At 39.6% G+C, this 19,198-nt stretch overlaps 1 protein-coding gene across 10 annotated transcripts in view; it reads left to right on the forward strand.

Moving 5' to 3' along the window:
- Positions 1 to 19,198, forward strand: part of DOCK9 (dedicator of cytokinesis 9) — a 296,690-nt gene that overhangs the window by 167,996 nt on the left and 109,496 nt on the right. For all 10 annotated transcript variants that reach the window (XM_055244502.2, XM_055244500.2, XM_055244508.2 and 7 more), the window contains exons 8-13: positions 4,085 to 4,259; positions 5,186 to 5,253; positions 14,967 to 15,041; positions 16,524 to 16,664; positions 17,143 to 17,346; positions 17,731 to 17,853. In XM_055244502.2, the coding sequence (XP_055100477.2) occupies positions 4,085 to 4,259; positions 5,186 to 5,253; positions 14,967 to 15,041; positions 16,524 to 16,664; positions 17,143 to 17,346; positions 17,731 to 17,853 (786 nt within the window). The remainder of the gene's footprint in view (positions 1 to 4,084; positions 4,260 to 5,185; positions 5,254 to 14,966; positions 15,042 to 16,523; positions 16,665 to 17,142; positions 17,347 to 17,730; positions 17,854 to 19,198) is intronic.

Below are 19,198 nucleotides of genomic sequence, written 5' to 3' on the forward strand. Positions count from 1 at the left end.
GAGATTGTTTGGTGGGGCCAGTGTGTCACAGCTATCTGGTTTGACCAAAGGTATACTTGTTATATATTTACATGTTTACTTAGAATTAAAGTGCATTTTCTTCCAAGGAGTACATTTGTCTGATTGAAACAGCCCAGCCCAGCAGTGGCTCACGCCTGTAATCTCAACGCTTTGGGAGGCAGAGGCGGGCGGATCACCTGAGGTCAGGAGTTTGAAACCAGCCTGACCAACATGGTGAAACCCTATCTCTACTAAAAATACAAAAATTAGCCAGGCATGGTGGCGGGTGCCTGTAATCCCAGCTACTCGGGAAGCTGAGGCAGGAGAATCACTTGAACCTGGGAGGCGGAGGTTGCAGTGCGCTAAGATTGCGCCATTGCACTCCAGCCTGGGCGACAGAGTGAGACTCTGTCCCAAAAAAAAGAGAAACAGCCCAGCAGTGCTGAAGGGCAGTGCTTCACCCCTTCATCACCCTCACCCACTCACATCCTATTCCCTTGAAATAGTAGTGGTGCTAGATCACAAGTGTTCAATGCTGTTTCTTCATTCATCAGTTTTGGACGTCATTGCATGACTTCCTGTGCTGGTAGATAGGATTTTAGCTCCTGGTACCCTCCTTTGGCCTCTAGTCTGGATGAATTGCTTTCCCTGCCCTACATACGTGCCATCTAGACATTCGGCCTGTCTTCCTCCTTGTGTTGGGCTTCCTGTTTCTAGGACCTTATGCCTTCCTCTTTCTTGTTCTACTTTCTTGTTTTGGGTGAGCACATCTTCTGCAGCTTTCTGAGGAATTGTGTGTGAGATGTTAATTTTTTTAGAATTAGGGTATCTGTTCATATCTTTATTTTTGCATTCACATTTGACTCATAGTTTGGCTAGTTATAAAATTCAAAGTGAAATCATTTTACCTTGGAATTTCAAGGGCATCCCATTGCCGTCTAGTTTCCACTGTTGTTTGGAGGATTCTGAGGTTATTCTGAATCCCTGTTCTTTGTGGTCTTCTCTTTAGTGTTCTAAAATTTTGGTTGTTGTGTCTTGATTTTTATTTTATGCTTTGGTAAGCTCTTTTGTTAAGGTATAACATATAAATAGGAAATAAGGTATAACATATAAATAGGAAATAAGGTATAACATATAAATAGAAAATAAGGTATAACATGTAAATAGAAAATATATACCTAATGCATGTGTGACTCGGTGGATCTTTCTGGAGCTCGGCTCTCTCTTATCTTTGTGCTGTTTTATTTCTCGTCCTTCTGGAGACTCTGCCCTGCATATTCTGGCCACCTTGGTCTTCCCCAGGTCTGGTCAGTGTCTTCTACTCAGCAAGATGGCAGGGCTGTGTTTGGATTCCCCTTCCTGTGCCGCAATTCAGATACTGCCTCCAGGCAGAAAGCTGAGGCAGTGTGGGGCTCACTTCAGTCTTTCCCTTCTACAGAGAAAGGGCTGCACTGCTTTTTGTCCCCTATCTGAAAACAGTTATTTCATGTATTTTGTCCACTTTTCTAGCGATGATGGTGGGAGAGTAAGTCCATATCCTGTTTCTTCCTTATGGTCAGCAGTGGAAGGGAGGGGTCCAGAATCAGATGTCTTCAGGGACCAAGAAGGTAAATTAAGTGACAGAGAGGCCTGGTTGCAAAGCAATAGGGAATGCTGGGGTGACCTGGAGCCCAGTGCCCCATTTAAAGGGGGCATCTCCTGTCCACCTGCAGCTGGTGCTGCCAGGTGGAACCCCCAGCTCAAAGGTGCCAGATCATCTGGTTTCTCAAAAAGCGAGAAATGCAGAATTTGAGTTAAACTTTGGTAACTTTAATTATTGGTAACTAATTTTAAAAACCACTTTGAAAAATAAATAAAAAACACCAAAAGGTAATTTGAGAGGATACAAAAAAGCAAACAAACAAAACACCACTGTGCAGTACCCCCGCCCTGCCGAAAAAAAAAGAAGAAAAAGGTAAAATACGTGAAAGTATATTTGGGCCCACGTTCAAGACTGTGGCACCACTTAATGCTCACTGAAAATTGTTTTCAGTCAACAGCTAATGTGGGTGTCTCTTAGCTGGCAATTCAGCCTCCTCTGAAGGCCACCACTATGAACAATGTAATTATATCAGAGTATGTTTATTGACAATGTTTATGAAGTAAGGAGTGCCCGAGTGATTTACCAGTGACAGTGAATTGACTTCTTGGGTGGGATTCCCAAGTAGGAGTTTTATTTGTATTCTTTAGTCAAAAGACCTTTAAGTTACTTTTTAGCTGAATTTTCTGGCACTGACTTTAAAAAGAAGGTTAAAGCAAAGCTAAATATATTTGGCAAGCTGATTTTTTAAAGTAGGAAGTAATTATTTTTGTTTTATAAGAGAGTTTTGCTGCCTGTTTCTGGCCCAGGGACAGATGTTTATAAGTACAACTGCCCTGAGCTATCAATTAGTCTCCGGGGTGCATTTCAAAATCTAAGGTTCTGACTTCAGTAGAAGTCTCTTCCCTCAAATTGTCTTTGCAGATGCAGCTGATGGTATTTTTCATTTAATAAAGTGTATCCAAGGCTTCAAAAGAGTAAAATAATTTGTTTTTATCTATGTCTGTTTATAAACTAAGCATCAAAAGTTGTGATTTAAGTGTTTTTAAAAATTATTACTTATGGATGTTATAAAAAAAATTAGTTGACTGGTGCTGTGAATTAAAAAAAGTGCCTAAACTAAAAAATTTTGAAGCATTTTAGAACCCTTGAAATTTATTATACTTATTTTGCAGATGAGAAAACTGAGGCTCAGAAACAAATTATTTAGAATTGAGGACTAATGTTTTTTTCTCCACTTTTAACTTTCTGTTTTCACGATTGTGAGTATGCAGGGAAAGGAGGAGAGAAAACTCATTTTGTTTCAATCCTTTGACTTCTTCTCTGGTTCTTGCCTTGAAGTTTAAGTGAAATCCAAAGTGGCAATTACTGAGCCCACAGCAGGCAGTCTGTGCACAAGAGTGTGTGGCTTTGCCAAGGGGAGCACTTGACTTTGCATTTCTAAGAACTGTGCTGCAGAATCACAGAGACTTTTGGGAGGGTTGCTCTGTCCCTGAGACCTCCACCAAAGAACTCTTAGACTGTGGATAACCCAGTAGGATTTTAGTGGCTTTATGGGGGGCTGTCTTGCTGGCTCACGTTAGTAGGAATGTTTGATTTCATATCGCTCAGCCTGTTCTTACAGGGGATCTTGTGCCATGATCCTCAGAGCTGAACCTGTATCTACTGTGGCCAACCTGGGGAGATTTTGCTCCCTGGAAGACATCTTGGAATGTCTGAAGACTGGCATCTATTGGCTTAAGGCCATAAACTTCGCTAAACATTGTACAACGCACGGGCCAGCCCCTCACAACAAAGAATTGGCCGCCCAAGTGTCAGTAGTACCGAGGCTGAGAAATCCTGGCCTAGTGCATGTTCATCTTCTGTCTGTTACTGCACGTGAACTACTGTGCTTGTTCTTTGAGCCAGTCACCCTCTTGCAGGCATGAAAACTGGAGGCATGAGGCAAGGCCACGGACAGGGAGTCCAGATACCTTTTGGGATTCATAAAGGATGGGAAAGTTCCAGATAAGTAAGCCAAACATAATAATAGATAATGGTTGGCTTTTAAAAATGTGATACCATACACTACTTCATTAAAAAAATAGGAGCTGAAGAAATAGGAAAATTTTACATGAAATTTCATTTATTCAACAAATATTTTTCAAATACCCACTATGTGCGAGTCACTGTAGAGTCCATAGAGACTAAGGATGTGTAGCACTGACAAAAATGGGAGCACTGAGGAGGTTTCATGCCACTGCAGGGACACACAGTGAATCAGATGAGTATGTAAAGCAGGTAATGAATCAGATGGAAAAATAAAGCTTGCAGGAAGTGAAGCAGGGAGGGTGGACGGTAATGGGATTTCATGAGGAGGGGGCTTTCATGAGGAGGGGGCAAGCTATTTAAAATAGCTTGGTTCTAAATGCCAATGAGATAGCACTCATCAACAAATAAGAGAAATTATTTTAAAGCAGTTCTAATTCTTTTAAAGTATGTCTGTTTATCCTTTTTTAATTTCAGAACAACAAAGTCAGGCGTTTTGCTTTTGAGCTCAAGATGCAGGACAAAAGTAGTTATCTCTTGGCAGCAGACAGTGAAGTGGAAATGGAAGAATGGATCACAGTTCTAAATAAGATCCTCCAGCTCAACTTTGAAGCCGCAATGCAAGAAAAGCGAAATGGCGACTCTCATGAAGGTAGGTAGGCGTGGCTTGCCCCAGGCATGTATGCACTCTGTGGGTGTCTTTATTTTTGCCAAGTGGGTATAGGAAGGAGACCTGTGTTGCACAAGTACATGAGAGGTGGGATGGATAGGAGCTCTTTACAAATAGCCTGTCAGCAAAGGTTTTGTCACATTATAACCCACTTCTCTGACATTTTGTATATGGAAATCATGTAATGGGAAGAACCACAGTTTTGGAGGCAGAAAGGGAGACCTAGGTTTGAGTGCCATAAACACTATATTTCAGCTTTGTAGCCTTGGGTAAACAACTTGTGTTTTCTGCGCCTCAGTTGACTCACCAATAAAATGGGAATAAACATGAAAATTGCTGGGAAGATGGGAACAGTAAATAAGCAAATGAATCTGAAGTATCTGGCATAGAATTTTACTGTATTATAAAATATTAGTAATAATTAGAATGCATGGGAGCGTCAGATTAAATTGGTGAGGAAAATCTGGCTATGTTCTTGACAATTCATGTTTTACTTCAACCCTTAGGTGGTTCCCAACCCTGGCTTCCCCTTAGAAGTACCTGGGAGCTTTCTAAAAATACCATTTACCTGGTCCCACAAAAGATTCTGATTTAGTTGGCCTGGGGTGGGCAGATCTGACTTTTACGGGGTCTCATGGACGTGTCCATGTGGGCTGTTGTTCATAGCTAGTGTCAGTTCTAACTGGACAGTGTCCGTGGTATACCAGCTACTCAATGTTTTGACTCTGATCACTGGGCCTGTGCATCAGTATTTTTTCAAAGCACCCCAAGTGTTTCCTGGGAGCATCCAGAGTGGGGAACCACTGTGTTCATTTGAAGGCATCTAAGAGAAACGGCCTTCCTCCTCCTGTTTCAAATGAAATGCTATGAATTACAAGTGACTCCGATAATCTGTTTTGCCATTTTAGATGATGAACAAAGCAAATTGGAAGGTTCTGGTTCCGGTTTAGATAGCTACCTGCCAGAACTTGCCAAGGTAACATCGTCTTATATCTTCTGCTCTTCGTTGAATGCTGTTGAAGTATGTCTCATTTCATTGGTTTGTCCAGAATGGAATCTGTTGAAATCATAACAATTACATTGTGATTACCTCTCTTTTTCTGACCTGATTACGAGGTGACATGTACTCATGCAGTATGATTTCAGGTCTGTCTTCTAAAAAGTACCCTACAAAGTATTCTTTTATTATTATTTTAAGTGTTTTTTTTCCTGATAATGCTTAACACTGCATCACAGGTACTGAAGAATAACTGAAATATGCAGGCAGGTGTTCTCATAATAGCATCATACTTTCCATGTTGATATATGTGCTCTCCCTTACTCAGGTTAATAGACACAGTTCCAAAGAGGAAGGACCTGGTAATCTTGCCACGAAATCTGGGGGTTGCCTGAGTTACAGAAATTGTTTCTGGGTCACTCTCAATGGAAAAAAAAATAAGCTATTCCTGTGTCTTACAATTTTGACAAATTTAAAAGTTACTGAAAAGCACAAAGAAAAGCAAATCAACCATACTGCTACCTCCCAGATTAAGTATCTATTATGATGTTGCCTTTTTAGCTTCCATATTCTTAAAAGATATAAAACATCTGTTATAGTTGAAGTTCTTTTTAAACACTGTCCTTATTCCCATTCTCTTCTTTTCCCACAACCCCAATCAGAAACAAGCACTATTAAAAGTTTTACTTTCATTTTTATATCTTTACAAATAAATCTGTCATAATGATATATATGGTGCGATTTAGTATGTTTAAAAATGTTTTATAAATGCTAACATACCATATGTATTCTGCACTTTAAAAAATTTTTAAATTTACCCCTTTTATTTGTACTATATAGACTTTTTGTTTTAGCTGTTCTATTTTTCATTTTTTTCTGTTATAAACAAAACTACAATGACTATCCTTGTACTTTGTGTCCTTGTGTGGATCTGAATGATTCTTTCTTAAATGAGAGACATATCTTTGTCTTCTCTAGCCCTTTGCACTCTTACTCTGTTACTGCCCTTCTATTCTTTTCTTGATACTAGAGTGAAATGGTGACCCTCCACACCCACATCTTAAACACTATAATAGAAACATGGTTTATCTATATAGGATTATAAATAGACTAGCATTCAGCATTGACCTTTATTTTAAGACAACATGGCTGTTCTCAAGTGTAAAATCTCCCTCCCTGGCTAGGACTTTAGAGCATTGTTTTTCTTTAGGACTTGACTGTTACCACAGTATCTTTTTAGCACCTGCCTATTAAAGCTAATTTTAGTGCCACCATTGTAAACCACCTCCTAGTCTGGGAAGAGTTTTGGCTTGTGTGTTTGTGTTATGAATGTCTGTGTATCATATTTTGCATTGAGATTTGCTTTTTTGTTTCTGGATGTTTGGGGGTTCATAATTTCTCAAAACAAAATATTTGTGCCCATTTGGGTTTTAGCTTGTTGCAGCAGGTAATATATGTGATGCCATCTAGAATTCAGAAATTAACCTTCTGTACTTACTGGGTGAATGGAATGGATACCTAGGAGAAGATTCATGTTATTTGAGCCCAATGTTGATAAATTCAAAATCTGTACTTTTTCCTATGAGGATATACAGGAACTGTCCCCTCCTTTTCTTACTACCCAGCCAATATAATTCAGTATTGTTTGATCCCAAGACCTAGGGAGATTTTTTAAGATATACATATATTTAATATAAATGTGTACGTTTATGTATATATAATTATTTTTTATAAGTATAATTGTATATTTTTTTCATTTAAAATATTTGGAACTATTTTTAAACTGTGGGTTACAAGTTAGGTTAAGCCATTTTAGTTGGTGAAATCAGTTTGATTTCAACCCCTGCTTCTTTTTGTTTTGTTTCTATTTAGTTTTGTATTCTTTTTATTGAGGTATAATTTACAATAGCAGAATGCTCAAGCATCAATTGTAGAGCTCACTGGTGTTCACATTTGTACACTGATGTAAGCAGCCCTCAGGCCAGCTTGTACCTGAGACCCTTGTTATTTTGACCTCCATCACCGTAGATTAGTTTTGACTTTTCTAGACCTTCCTGTGAATGGACTTACACATGTACTCTTTGTGTCAGGCTTATTTAGCTAAACATTATGTGATTCACTTTAAAAAGTTTTTTTTAGGTCGGGCGTAGTGGCTCATGCCTGTAATCCCAGCACTTTGGGAGGCTGAGGTGGGCGGATCTTTTGAGGTTAGGAGTTCAAGACCAGTCTCGCCAACATGGTAAAACCCTGTCTCTACTAGAAATACAAAAATTAGCTAGGTGTGGTGGCAGGTGCCTGTAATCCCAGCTACTTAGGAGCCTGAGGCAGGAGAATCACTTGAACCTGGAAGGCAGAGATTGCAGTGAGCTGAGATCATGCCACTGCACTCTAGCCTGGGTGACAGAGCAAGACTGTGTCTCAAAAAAAAAAAAAAAAAAAAAGTGTTTTTTTAATGTAATAGAATTGAATGGAGAATATGAAAGTACACTGCCCTTAATAATGACATTATTTTTTATATGAAATAATGTCATTATTAAGGGCAGTGTACTATTTATACATATAATGTGTGTGTGTCTTGCATAGTGATATAAAAGATATTTGTTTTTCTTAGTGTGCTATTATGTATATTTATTTACTTTCATTGGTATGTAATGTACCTATTTTGGGAGTTCGTGTGATATTTTGATATCTGTATACAATGTGTAATGATCAAATCAGGATAATTGGGATAGCCATCACCTCAAACACTTATCTTTGTGTTGGGAATTTAAAACATTTCTTACTAGGAGTCATGGTCAAAACCTGAAAAATGAATCCTTGTTAGAGGATTTACTGTTTTTTCTTTCCCTCTGGCTTTCAGGTGTTTTAAAAATACTTTTATTTAGGAAGGTAGAAAAGGTGGAAAGTAATTTTTTGAAGGGGAAAAGAATGAAGAAAATGGACATGAGTTATTCACTCAGCACGTGGGTATCTGTGGGCTTCGCCTTTTAAAGCCCAGCTCGGTGTCAGTGTGAGCAGCCCAGGCAGTAAGGGGAGGCCTGTGTTCCCCATCCCCAGCCCACAGCAAGAATGCAATTTTGGCTGTTTATCATCCCCCTTCAGGGTGTCTGAACTATTTGCATCAGTTGAGAAGACAAAGAAGTTGACCTGGTAACTGTTGGTCATCCCATTAGGAGGGATGGATTCCATGGTTATAGAATCAGAGACTGAAGGATGCAGGGGGAGGGGTGGGGAGAGAGAACTGCGCAAGGAGTTTACTCAGGGGATGAAGAGGTAAAGAGGTCAGTATCAGGGAAGGAAGGTGTAAGAAAGGGTCAGGCTGGGAGGCTGGGCCACAGTTCAGTAAGATTGCAGAGAAAGGCCTAGAACAATGAGGGCAGGCAGAAGGTGGCTGAAGGTGTAATTTCATGGCAGGTTCCTTTTCTAATCAGCTCCTCTAACCTCCTTCATCCTGTTGCCCCGGCTTTTGTTTTCCACTGTGACTAAGACATAGCCAAACAGGATATGACCGACAGGAAGTTGTTTCAGTACAAAAATAACTGATGTCTCATTCTGGAATATTATGGAACGGCTCATTACTTACAGTGTGAGTGATGTAAACCCAGGTTTTCAGAATATTTTGTATAATCTTGGAACTTATGTTTGTACATTTAGTGCTGAACATCTTTATTGTTTTCTTATTAGAGAACACAGTGTATTTACCCTAAAACTGGTTCTTTTCCTCCTATTGTCTATTATGGAACCAAACAATTTTTATTGTAAACATTAACAGTGTGTAGCATCAGTCTTATAAATGTTTTAGTTAGATACACAAACCGTAGTTCAAGTTAGTTAATTGATTTCTTCCCTAGAAAGTCAAGGAGTAACATAATCAGGTTATAAACTTCATTACTAGTTATTTAATAATTTATTTCTCTGGTTACATTTATATCTTAGGTGACATCAGAACATATATGTCACCTCCTTATATAAAGATAGTGTGAAGAAAACCCACCTTATGTTTTCTTCCACCGCTTTTCTGTTTGTGAACTTTTATTTTTGTACTCAAAGAATAGCATCCAACTTTTACTTTGGTTTCCCCATGTGGTTCTGAAAGAGAAGTAGAATTTCATCTGAATCCAGAATTGCTCACATCCTTTTACCTTTTAACTTTGTTTTAAGCAAATGAACTTATTGTTCCAGGTAAATCTTCCGCAGTTGCATGCAGGGGAAAGTATGATGTCTCAGACTTCATAGTCTCATGGAGATGGAGTGAGGATCAAGGGCCATGCTCAGCAGAACTTGTCAGAACCCAGCAGTTTCACAGACACCTTTTCTCAATTTTTAAACCAAGTCTATAATAAGTGCTTTCTTCCCTAGATTCCAATCCAGAAAACAATATAATTGCACTGTGATACAAAGGAGCTGGCTAGGCTTGTGTCTGTGGGGTCAGCTGATGTTGCATTTCTGGGCCTCCTTTGTGAAGAGGATGAGCTGATGGTCCTGAGAAGTTAGGTGTCTTGGAAGTAGTGGAAATAAATCATGATAACTCTTTAAATGAAAGAGTATATATTTTGGCCTCAAAACATTTTGCAAAGTTCTCCTATTCCAACCCATTCTGTTTAAAATGACCCAACAGTCAGCACAATGTTTCTGATAATTCATCCTCAGAATAAGATGCTGTTGGCCATAGTCTTTGTCTCTAGATTGTTTTATCTACTCGCAAATAAATTTAAGACACAGAGTATGCCTAAAGCCTACAGCAGACTTTCTGGAAACTCTTGAATGTTTGCTCCATAACTACTTCTTAAGACAAAGAAGAAAACCTTGTCAGGGTGTGTCGTTGGTGCTTGAATGTAGGGTTTACAGGATGGGGTGGGGTGGGGGGATCGCCCTTGGTTTAGATGAATCATTCTTTTCCTTGTCTTCTCAGCAAACACCAGTTTCTACAGAGAACAGCTCTGCCATTGTGCATTTTCTGTCTCCATTTTCCTCTCATTCTCCTCTCCACGAAACCCAGAGTAGTCAGTAGGCTTTGGGCAGGAAAGTGGCAACAGGGTGTCTGGGGAAAAGCCAGTTGGCTCTGCCTACCATCACAATATAGACTGACCACAGGTTATTTTAAGAGCAGAGCTGGTTTCCATCACTCTGAGAAGTGCTCAACTACAGTCTTTGGGATGATATTTGTTATAGCTGTATTTTGTCCACTCTTAGATTGTGAAAGTACATATTACAAGTATTTATTTTATTATCTTTACTAAAATTTTAATTAAAAATAAGTGTGCTTGCCACAATAAGCAAAAATACCCAAAGTTGTTTAAAGAAAAGTTCACCTTTTCCCTTCATCCTCCATTCCCACATTCCTGAGAACACTGATGTTAATAACCAGTTGCAATTCCCCTTTCACCAAACTGATTGCTCATAGAAATATAGATAAACATATGTAAGGTTTTTAAGTTTTTTTAGTAAAAATATGTTCACGATATATACATTATTCTGAAATTTTCTGTATCACCTAAAAATATTTCATAGATGTCCCTCTGTGCCAGTGGAAGATCTGGTTCCCTCTTACATACATATCAGCAAGCTGCATGATATTTCAACTATTGCCACTGCATAGTTTATTCAGCCATCTCCCTGTTAATGAACATTTAGGGGTTTTTTTTTCAGTTTTTAGCCTCTACAAACAGTGCACAATAAACAACATGACATTACATACTTGTGCTCTTATTTCAGAAGGAGAAATTCCCTAATGTGGGATTTTTAAGTCAAAGTTTATTGTGTTTTTAATGCTTTAAACATTGCCAGGTTACTGTCCCCAAAGGCCGTAATAATTCACATTTCTGTTTCTCTGCGTCTTCACTAGACGAGTGTAAAATGGTGTTTTACTGTGCTTTCATTTATGTTTTGCTGGTTATTAGTGATATTTTTCATATTTCGTATATTTATTTGCCATTTGTGTTTTTTCTTCCTGACTTGCCTGTTCACATTCTTTACCTTTTTTTCTTCTTTCTTGTGTAGTGTAATAGTTTGGACTCTGAAGCCAGAAAACCTGAGTTGGAAGCCAGGCCTCTATTTCATGATGTAGGTCTTTGGGCAAAGTACGTAACACTCATGCCTTAGTGTTTTCTCTTTTAATGAGCAGGGATAATAATAGTACCTGCCTCCTAAGGTTGTATAAAATTAAAATGGGCACTTAGGGTAATATCTAGCAGGTAGATATTGGCTATTATGAATAGTAGCTCTTATCATTACTATTCTTCCAGATACTGTTTCCTGACTCTGACACAAAGTCCTGCTCTCCCTGAACCACATTTTTCTACCTCTTAGATTTTACTTGGCAATTCCATCAGCCACTGTTGGGCATCCTCTCTGTTTAATGCATCATCCTAGATCTTAGGAGGGATGGGAGGAACTTTAAGAAGCCTAATTTGCTTTTTATTTATCTCGTAGCAGAGCAATTGATGTATATTAGGTAGATTACAAGCTTTTAGGTTATTTTTACATCTAAAGCTATCCCTTCTTTTCCAATAAATGATGTCTGTGGTAAAGAATATATCTGTTGGGTGTTAGTGACAAAATCAGAATGCTTTGTGTCTATTTTGGCTAGTAGTTAATTGTTTTTCTTTTATTATGTCTGCATTCCTATTTGTTCTTTAATTATATGGAGCTCATTAGCAGTTATTCTTGCTTTATTCATTTCTTATCTCCTAGCACAGTCAACTTGAGACAATAAGCATCTTTCAGAAAGGCACCAGGAATTGCATCTACATTAAGAACCCACTCCTCTGCTTTAGCGTCTGAGAACATAACACAGTATTTGCCTTTGTTGAAGGGCTCAAGCGGACGATTCAGAAGTAGAATAGATAACTGTTGGTGGTGGCTTGCAGCACCTAGTACTGATGGTTTTGTTAGGAAGCACCACAGGCAGTATACAATGTAAAGCAAATTCTTTGGGTTCAGTTAAATAGATTCCACTTGCACACCCTTTTGGTGTGAAAAATTAGGAAAGGTGATAGGCAGGATAGAATAAAATGAAGTGGTCCCATCTCCCGTATGGAGAGCACCTGCCTCCACCACAGGCACATGTTTTGCCCTGGAAGCATAAACAGAAGATTGCAGGAACGCCCCTTCACCTCCATAGCCTTCAGGCTCCCATCGATAGCATTAAGTTAAACTTGGTGTGGCAAGAGACTTGAGCCATCATCTTGTTTAACATTTTTACCTAGAAATGAAAATGGAATCCAGAGAGGCTAAGTAGCTTGCACAGCTGCTTAATTGAACTAGAACCAGAACCCAGTTTCCTAGTATTCTGGTGCCCAGTTTATATAAACATAGACAGCTGATCATGGTAGTTTGGATCATTGCTAAAGACCTATTATATACAACAATCGTATGGCTAAGAAGATTAAGATGCTTATTTTCTCGGCTGGGCGCGGTGGCTCATGCCTGTAATCCCAGCACTTTGGGAGGCTTAGGCGGGCGGATCACGAGGTCAGGAGATCGAGACCATCCTGGCTAACACGGTGAAACCCCATCTCTAGTAAAAATACAAAAAATTAGCCGGGCGAAGTGGCGGGCACCTGTAGTCCCAGCTACGCAGGAGGCTGAGGCAGGTGAACCCCGGGGGGCGGAGCCTGCAGTAAGCCGAGATCGCGCCACTGCACTCCAGCCTGGGTGAAAGAGCGAGACTCCGTCAAAAAAAAAAAAAAAAAAAAGATGCTTATTTTCTCATTATCCATGATTAGAAATGTAATAATAGACTTTGTTTCGCCACCAACAGAAGAGACAAGACACCTTTTCTGCTGTGGCTGTGAGTGCCCCATCAAGTGCTGAGATGTGACTCATGTCTTTGGGGAAAGTAGCAGATGAGAGAGTACATTCTATTCCGACTCCGTAGACTTAACTGTGGAGACTGAGAGTAGTGGAGAGCTCAGACTGACAAGAAGAACGGAATATAGACTTAGAGGCACCAGGCATGAAAAATCATGAAGATAGAGATGACTTCTATCTCGTGAATGTCTGAAAAACCTCTCTCTCTTTTTGTTCCCAAATCCCACATCTCCAGCCCTCATCTCTGCGACCAGCTGTCTGTTTTCTTCCGTGGCTTCTCTTCTGTCCACCTCTTCAATGTTGGGCCCCCAGGATTTTGTCTTCAGACTCACTTTCACCCTCTCCCTCAGGACATCTCCTCCACTCCCAAGTCTGGAACTCCAGCCTTCCTCTCGGTCTTGCGCTCAAGTTTCGTCCCTTTAGCTGTCTATTGGATGTTTCCAGTTGGAAATTCCACAGGCATCTCTATGCAGGCGTCTCTACACAAAGATGATAAAGATATTATCATCTTTTTGGCAGATTTGTTTTTCCTGAGTTTTCTGTCTTGTTCATGGATTCACCATTTAGCAGGCTGCCCAAGCTAGAAATGTGGGATTTGTTAATCAGCCCTGCTATGAGACTGGGAGGCTGATGTGATAACCCAAGAAAGACATTTTGGGCCTCCAGGTCTTATCCTTTTTTAACCCTTTGCCTCAGCCCTGCCCAAGTGATGCTTCTGAAATGTGAAACTCATTTTATTCTCTTACCTAAAATGTTGCAGGATATTTTAGATTCTGAATGAAATCCCCAATCCTTTTTTTTTTTTTTTAAGTGAAAGCAAGTTTATTATGAAAGTAAAGGAATAAAGAATGGCTACGCCATTGGCAAAGCAGCCCTGTGGGCTGCTGGTTGCCCATTTTTATGGTTTTTTTCTTGATGAGATGCTAAACAAGGGGTGGGAAATCCCCAATCCTTAGCATTCAAATTCCAGACTATTTCTCTTCACTTTTTTTTTTTTAATCATGCCCTGCCTTTCAGTTATGACGAGTGACTTGGTCATTGCTCAGGTGTGACTTGTCCCTTTGCACCTGCTGTGCCTTCTCCTAGAATGCGCTTTTCTCCTTTCCTGGCCAAGTGTTCTTGTCCTTCCAGATGGGCCTTCCCTTGGAGGTGGTTTCTGACTACCACCCCCTAGTCCAAGTCAGCTCCCACTGTACCTTAAACTTTCTCTTGTCTTTCTTATTACCTGTTGATATGCTCTCGCCCCACCTGGTGTTCCTTGGGACTAGGGACTTCCTTCATTCACATTTCACGTATCTCTAGGGCCTGGCTCATAAGAGGTGCTTAATGAATATTTATTGAATTAATCAGCATCTTGTCCTTCAAGATCAGCCATCATTTTCCCTATCTCATCATTCAAAATATATTCCTTCCTCTTCCCCTTCTTGCACCCAGTCATAGACTGGACTCTATTAAATCCTTTCTAGCATCTGGGCTCATTTCCATGCTCAGTGTCTGTCTGTGCATCCTTTTCATTCAGCCAGGGATGTTCAGCTCGATTCTGCCCCTTAATTCCAAGCCTGTCCCATACTCCATTACTTTATGAAGTCTTTCTTGACACACAGATGCTTAATTATTCTCTTTTGCTTTCTTTGTGTTGACTTTGACTCTACCACTGGTTGTGAGCTTCAGAAGGGCAGGAATCTCATCTTCACGTCTTTTTCCTCCTAGTGTTTACTTTGTGTGCTGCACACTCCCTGGTACACACGGCAGCTCTCCAACACGAGGCAGAGCTTTCCAGCAGCGTCAACCTTCAGGACTGGGCAGCTTTTAAATGTATTTGGGCACCTTTGCAAGAAAAGGATTTTGTTAAATGTAATTTTTATTTATCTTGTTATCAGAGTGCAAGAGAAGCAGAAATCAAACTGAAAAGTGAAAGCAGAGTCAAACTTTTTTATTTGGACCCAGATGCCCAGGTAAGAACTATCTAAATGTTTAATATTTAAAACCAAGTGTGGGAGAGAAAATCACTGATGGGCTTATTGTTTATTTGTTTGCTTTGTTTATTTTGGAACGGCAAGCAAAATAACTATAGAAAATTTGGGGAAAAGAGGAAAAATAAAAACATATAATCTTATCACCATAGCATTACTATTGTGGATATTTGATATTCAATAGATGTTTGAAAATTGGGAGCGATTTATTGAAACACATTCTCAAGTTCACAAAGAACATCTAATTTATCTGTTAAAATAATGATCAGAAAATAACAGGTATCACTGCAGATGCCTGGGAGTCAGTGATAATTCCTGACTAGCCCGGGCTCAGGCTCAAATACAAACCTTTTCCATTTAACTCTAAGGATAAGTACTTTTCTGTTTCCTCACAAACCTCATAACCATATGTATGTGTGTTTATATGTCTATACTTTTTATTTGCTTTTAAGAAGTTTTTGTTTATCATTGTAAAATACACATAATATAAAATTTACCATTTTAACCATTTTTAAGTGTAAAGTTCAGTGGTATTAAATATATCCTCATTGTTGTACAACCATTACCACCATCCATTTCCAGAACTTCTTCGTTTTCCCACATGGAAACTTTGTACCAAATAATAACCTTCCTTTCCTTCTTCCCCCATCCCCTCGTAACCTCTGTTCTACTCTGTGAACTTGCCTATTTTAGGAACCTCATAAATGTGGAATCATACAGTATTTGTCCTTTGTCTCTGGCTTCTTAAACTTAATGTTTTCAAGGTCAATCCATGTTGTAGCATGTGTCAGAATTTCCTTCCTTTCTGTGGCTGAATATTCCGTTGTATGTATATACTACATTTTATGTATCCTTATAAATCTGTTGATGGACACTTGGTTGGATACTGGGTGGACATTGGTTATGTTGCTCATAATCATAATTTTCAAGCTCTGCATTTTTTCAGTTCATCCATTGAGTAGGTATACCATCATGTCTTTTTTTTTTGAGACGGAGTCTCACTCTGTTGCCCAGGTTGGAGTGCAGTGGCGCGATCTCGGCTCAGTGCAAGCTCCGCCTCCCGGGTTCATGCCATTCTCCTACCTCAGCCTCCCGAGTAGCTGGAACCACAGGTGCCCACTACCACATCCGGCTGATTTTTTTGTATTTTTAGTAGAGATGGGGTCTCAATGTGTTAGCCAGGATGGTCTCGATCTCCTGACCTCGTGATCTGCCTGCCTCAGCCTCCCAAAGTGCTGGGATTACTGGCGTGAGCCACTGCGCCTGGCCCATGTCTTTGACCATTGTTATAAACTATGTGTGTAACTACTATAAACCATAGAAACTGATTATATAATAACACTGTTGTGAGTAAATAAGTGTATATAGCTTTTCCATATTTTATTCTGCTTCCTTTGGATGCATTTATGATTATTTTTTAAAAATAGGAGCATAACTTATTTATGTGTTACATTTTTTTTAAAGAAGCTTGACTTCTCATCAGCTGAGCCAGAAGTGAAGCCATTTGAAGAGAAGTTTGGAAAAAGGATCCTTGTCAAGTGCAATGATTTATCTTTCAATTTGCAATGCTGTGTTGCCGAAAATGAAGAAGGACCCACTACAAATGTAATTTTTCATTTAAAAAATAAAGATTAAAAAAATAGGCAGAGGTTTCAGATGTACCTTTACAGTGCAGCCTGGATAAGAAATCCTAGTCCCTGGTCTCAAAGAGGTGCTTGGATCAGGATATGGAGGTTGTTAGCCTGCAAGAACAGGATGTTCGTGATGAAAGATGAGGGTGGTAGGTTTGTGCTCAGTTTTCCAGGTGACAGAGTTCATCTTAGATGCTTCAGGGAATGCAACTGTGTTTTCTATGGAACATACATTATGTAGCAAAACATGTAAAGGTAAAATAATTGTTTCGTTTGTTTCCTAAAATGTTTTATAACCTAATTCTCTGTATGCAAAAGGATGAGACTGTTTATCTTCAGTAGTAATTTATGGCAGCAGTCCTAAATAGGTCTTGTCATTTCTCTTTTGATAGCAACATTCTTTTGTCCCTGTTTGAGCCATAGTGATCGTTGAATTGTTTTGTTTTGTTCAGGTTGAACCTTTCTTTGTTACTCTATCCCTGTTTGACATAAAATACAACCGAAAGATTTCTGCCGATTTCCATGTAGACTTGAACCATTTCTCGGTGAGGCAAATGCTCGCCACCACATCCCCGGCACTGATGAATGGCAGCGGGCAGAGCCCATCTGTCCTCAAGGGCATCCTTCATGAAGCCGCCATGCAATATCCAAAGCAGGTGGGGAGTTTGAGCCCAGCATTCCTACTACTCAGACTCACTTTGCATGCTACATAAATGGACAAAAATGCTCAAATTAGACCTTGTAATGCACAAGTGGGGTCATTAGACTCTTAATTAATAGTATTTATTATTAGACAGTAAAAGCAAGCTGAGAAATAAGTGGCTTTTAACTTCATTTCTTCTTTCTAAACGTTCTCCTAGTTACCTCCCTCACCGAATAGACTTTGAGCAGATGATGAACTGTTTGTCAGCTAACTAGTTTGGCACTGGGTGCTTTTTACTAGTTGTCCTGTTTCACTGTTCTTTGCTGTTTAATGTTCATGGGATTTGTTTGACACAGCTGTGAATTCTACTTAATGAAGAAAATTGTTTGTCTCCTAGGGAATATTTTCAGTCACTTGTCCTCATCCAGATATATTTCTTGTGGCCAGAATTGAAAAAGTCCTTCAGGGGAGCATCACACATTGCGCTGAGCCATATATGAAAAGTTCAGACTCTTCTAAGGTATGAATGGCTTTTACGCTTTGGGGTGGTAAAAAGCAATCTGAAAAGAGGTCTTTATGTGAAACTATAAATGCTTAATGAAATCAAACATAAGCCATATTTATACTCTAGAAGATGTAGAATATGCTACCTGTTTTTACGCTGAACTTTATGTCTTGATTTTGAAGGAAATGTAGTCCTATGTGTAAATAAAATGCTCCACTTGACTAGACAATTCTGACATCCTAAAATAATTTGCAAAGGAATTACCAGCTTAATAGTAAACTTTCTCTGTAGAAAGTACATGTATGATATTCAAATAGAGTTGCTTCTATTTGTTAATGTGCCTCTTGGGTTCTGAAATTATATTTTGGTCCACTTACACTTATATATGAGGCTGGAGACCAGGAGATGCCCTTGGCTCAGATGACCTGGCCAGTAGTGTCAGTGATTCAGGTCCACTTGGTTTTTGTTAGAGGGGGCAGAGTTTTAGGTGGAAGATGGAAAGAAAACATACATGATGTATGTTTGGTTTTTTTCAAAGTAGTGTTCATTACTTGGAAAGTGCCTAGACATGGACATACCATAGAATTATTAAATATTAGAGGTCATCTAGTCCAAGATGTGCTTTCGTATTTCAGGACACTGAGGCTCACCAAAGCTTAGTGACCTGCTCAGTGTGTCTCACAGCTGGAGCTGCCAGGGGGGCACTTGAATGCCACTTCATAGCACCTTGTGCTACCTGGTTAGTGTAATCTGTTGAGTGCTATTATCCTTGCCAGTTTTACATATTTTTAGTTCTTAAAAAAAAAAATTTATGTGGTCATCTGAGAGGCCTGAATTCACTGACAAGGACTGGTCAGCAGTAGGAGTGGCTACCCCAGAGGCTGTGAGTGAAGTTTACTAAGTTGGATTCAGAGCTTCCTATCTTCACCTCTGTGGGCACCCATGCATCACAGCTGTGTCCACAGGATGCACGATGGCCATTGAGAAATGGGTTTCGGAGTCAGAAGACCTGGGTGCTGCATGCCTAATTCATCTGGGTCCTTTGGACAAATCACATCACCTCTCTGGCCTCCAGATGTTCCTTCTGTGCATGAAGGACGATGTTACTTCTTGCCTCTGCCTTCCTCATAGGGACAGTGTTAGGATCAAACAGATCATGTACGAGTCAGTGCTGTGGGCACCATAAATCACAGAAAGCCCAGAAGACATCGTCATTTATTACAGCCCCAGTCAAGTAAAAGCCCATTTACCCAGGCACATTGGTTCCAACAGGAAGCCTTTTTGGCTGAAGAAAGCTGTGTAAAGTTTGGTCTCTGGAGAGAAGCTGTTTTATTTTTTTAAACCAAGTCTGTAAAACCTT

Source organism: Symphalangus syndactylus, chromosome 15, assembly GCF_028878055.3.
Source record: "Symphalangus syndactylus isolate Jambi chromosome 15, NHGRI_mSymSyn1-v2.1_pri, whole genome shotgun sequence".
In the NCBI taxonomy this organism is placed as follows: domain Eukaryota; kingdom Metazoa; phylum Chordata; class Mammalia; order Primates; family Hylobatidae; genus Symphalangus; species Symphalangus syndactylus.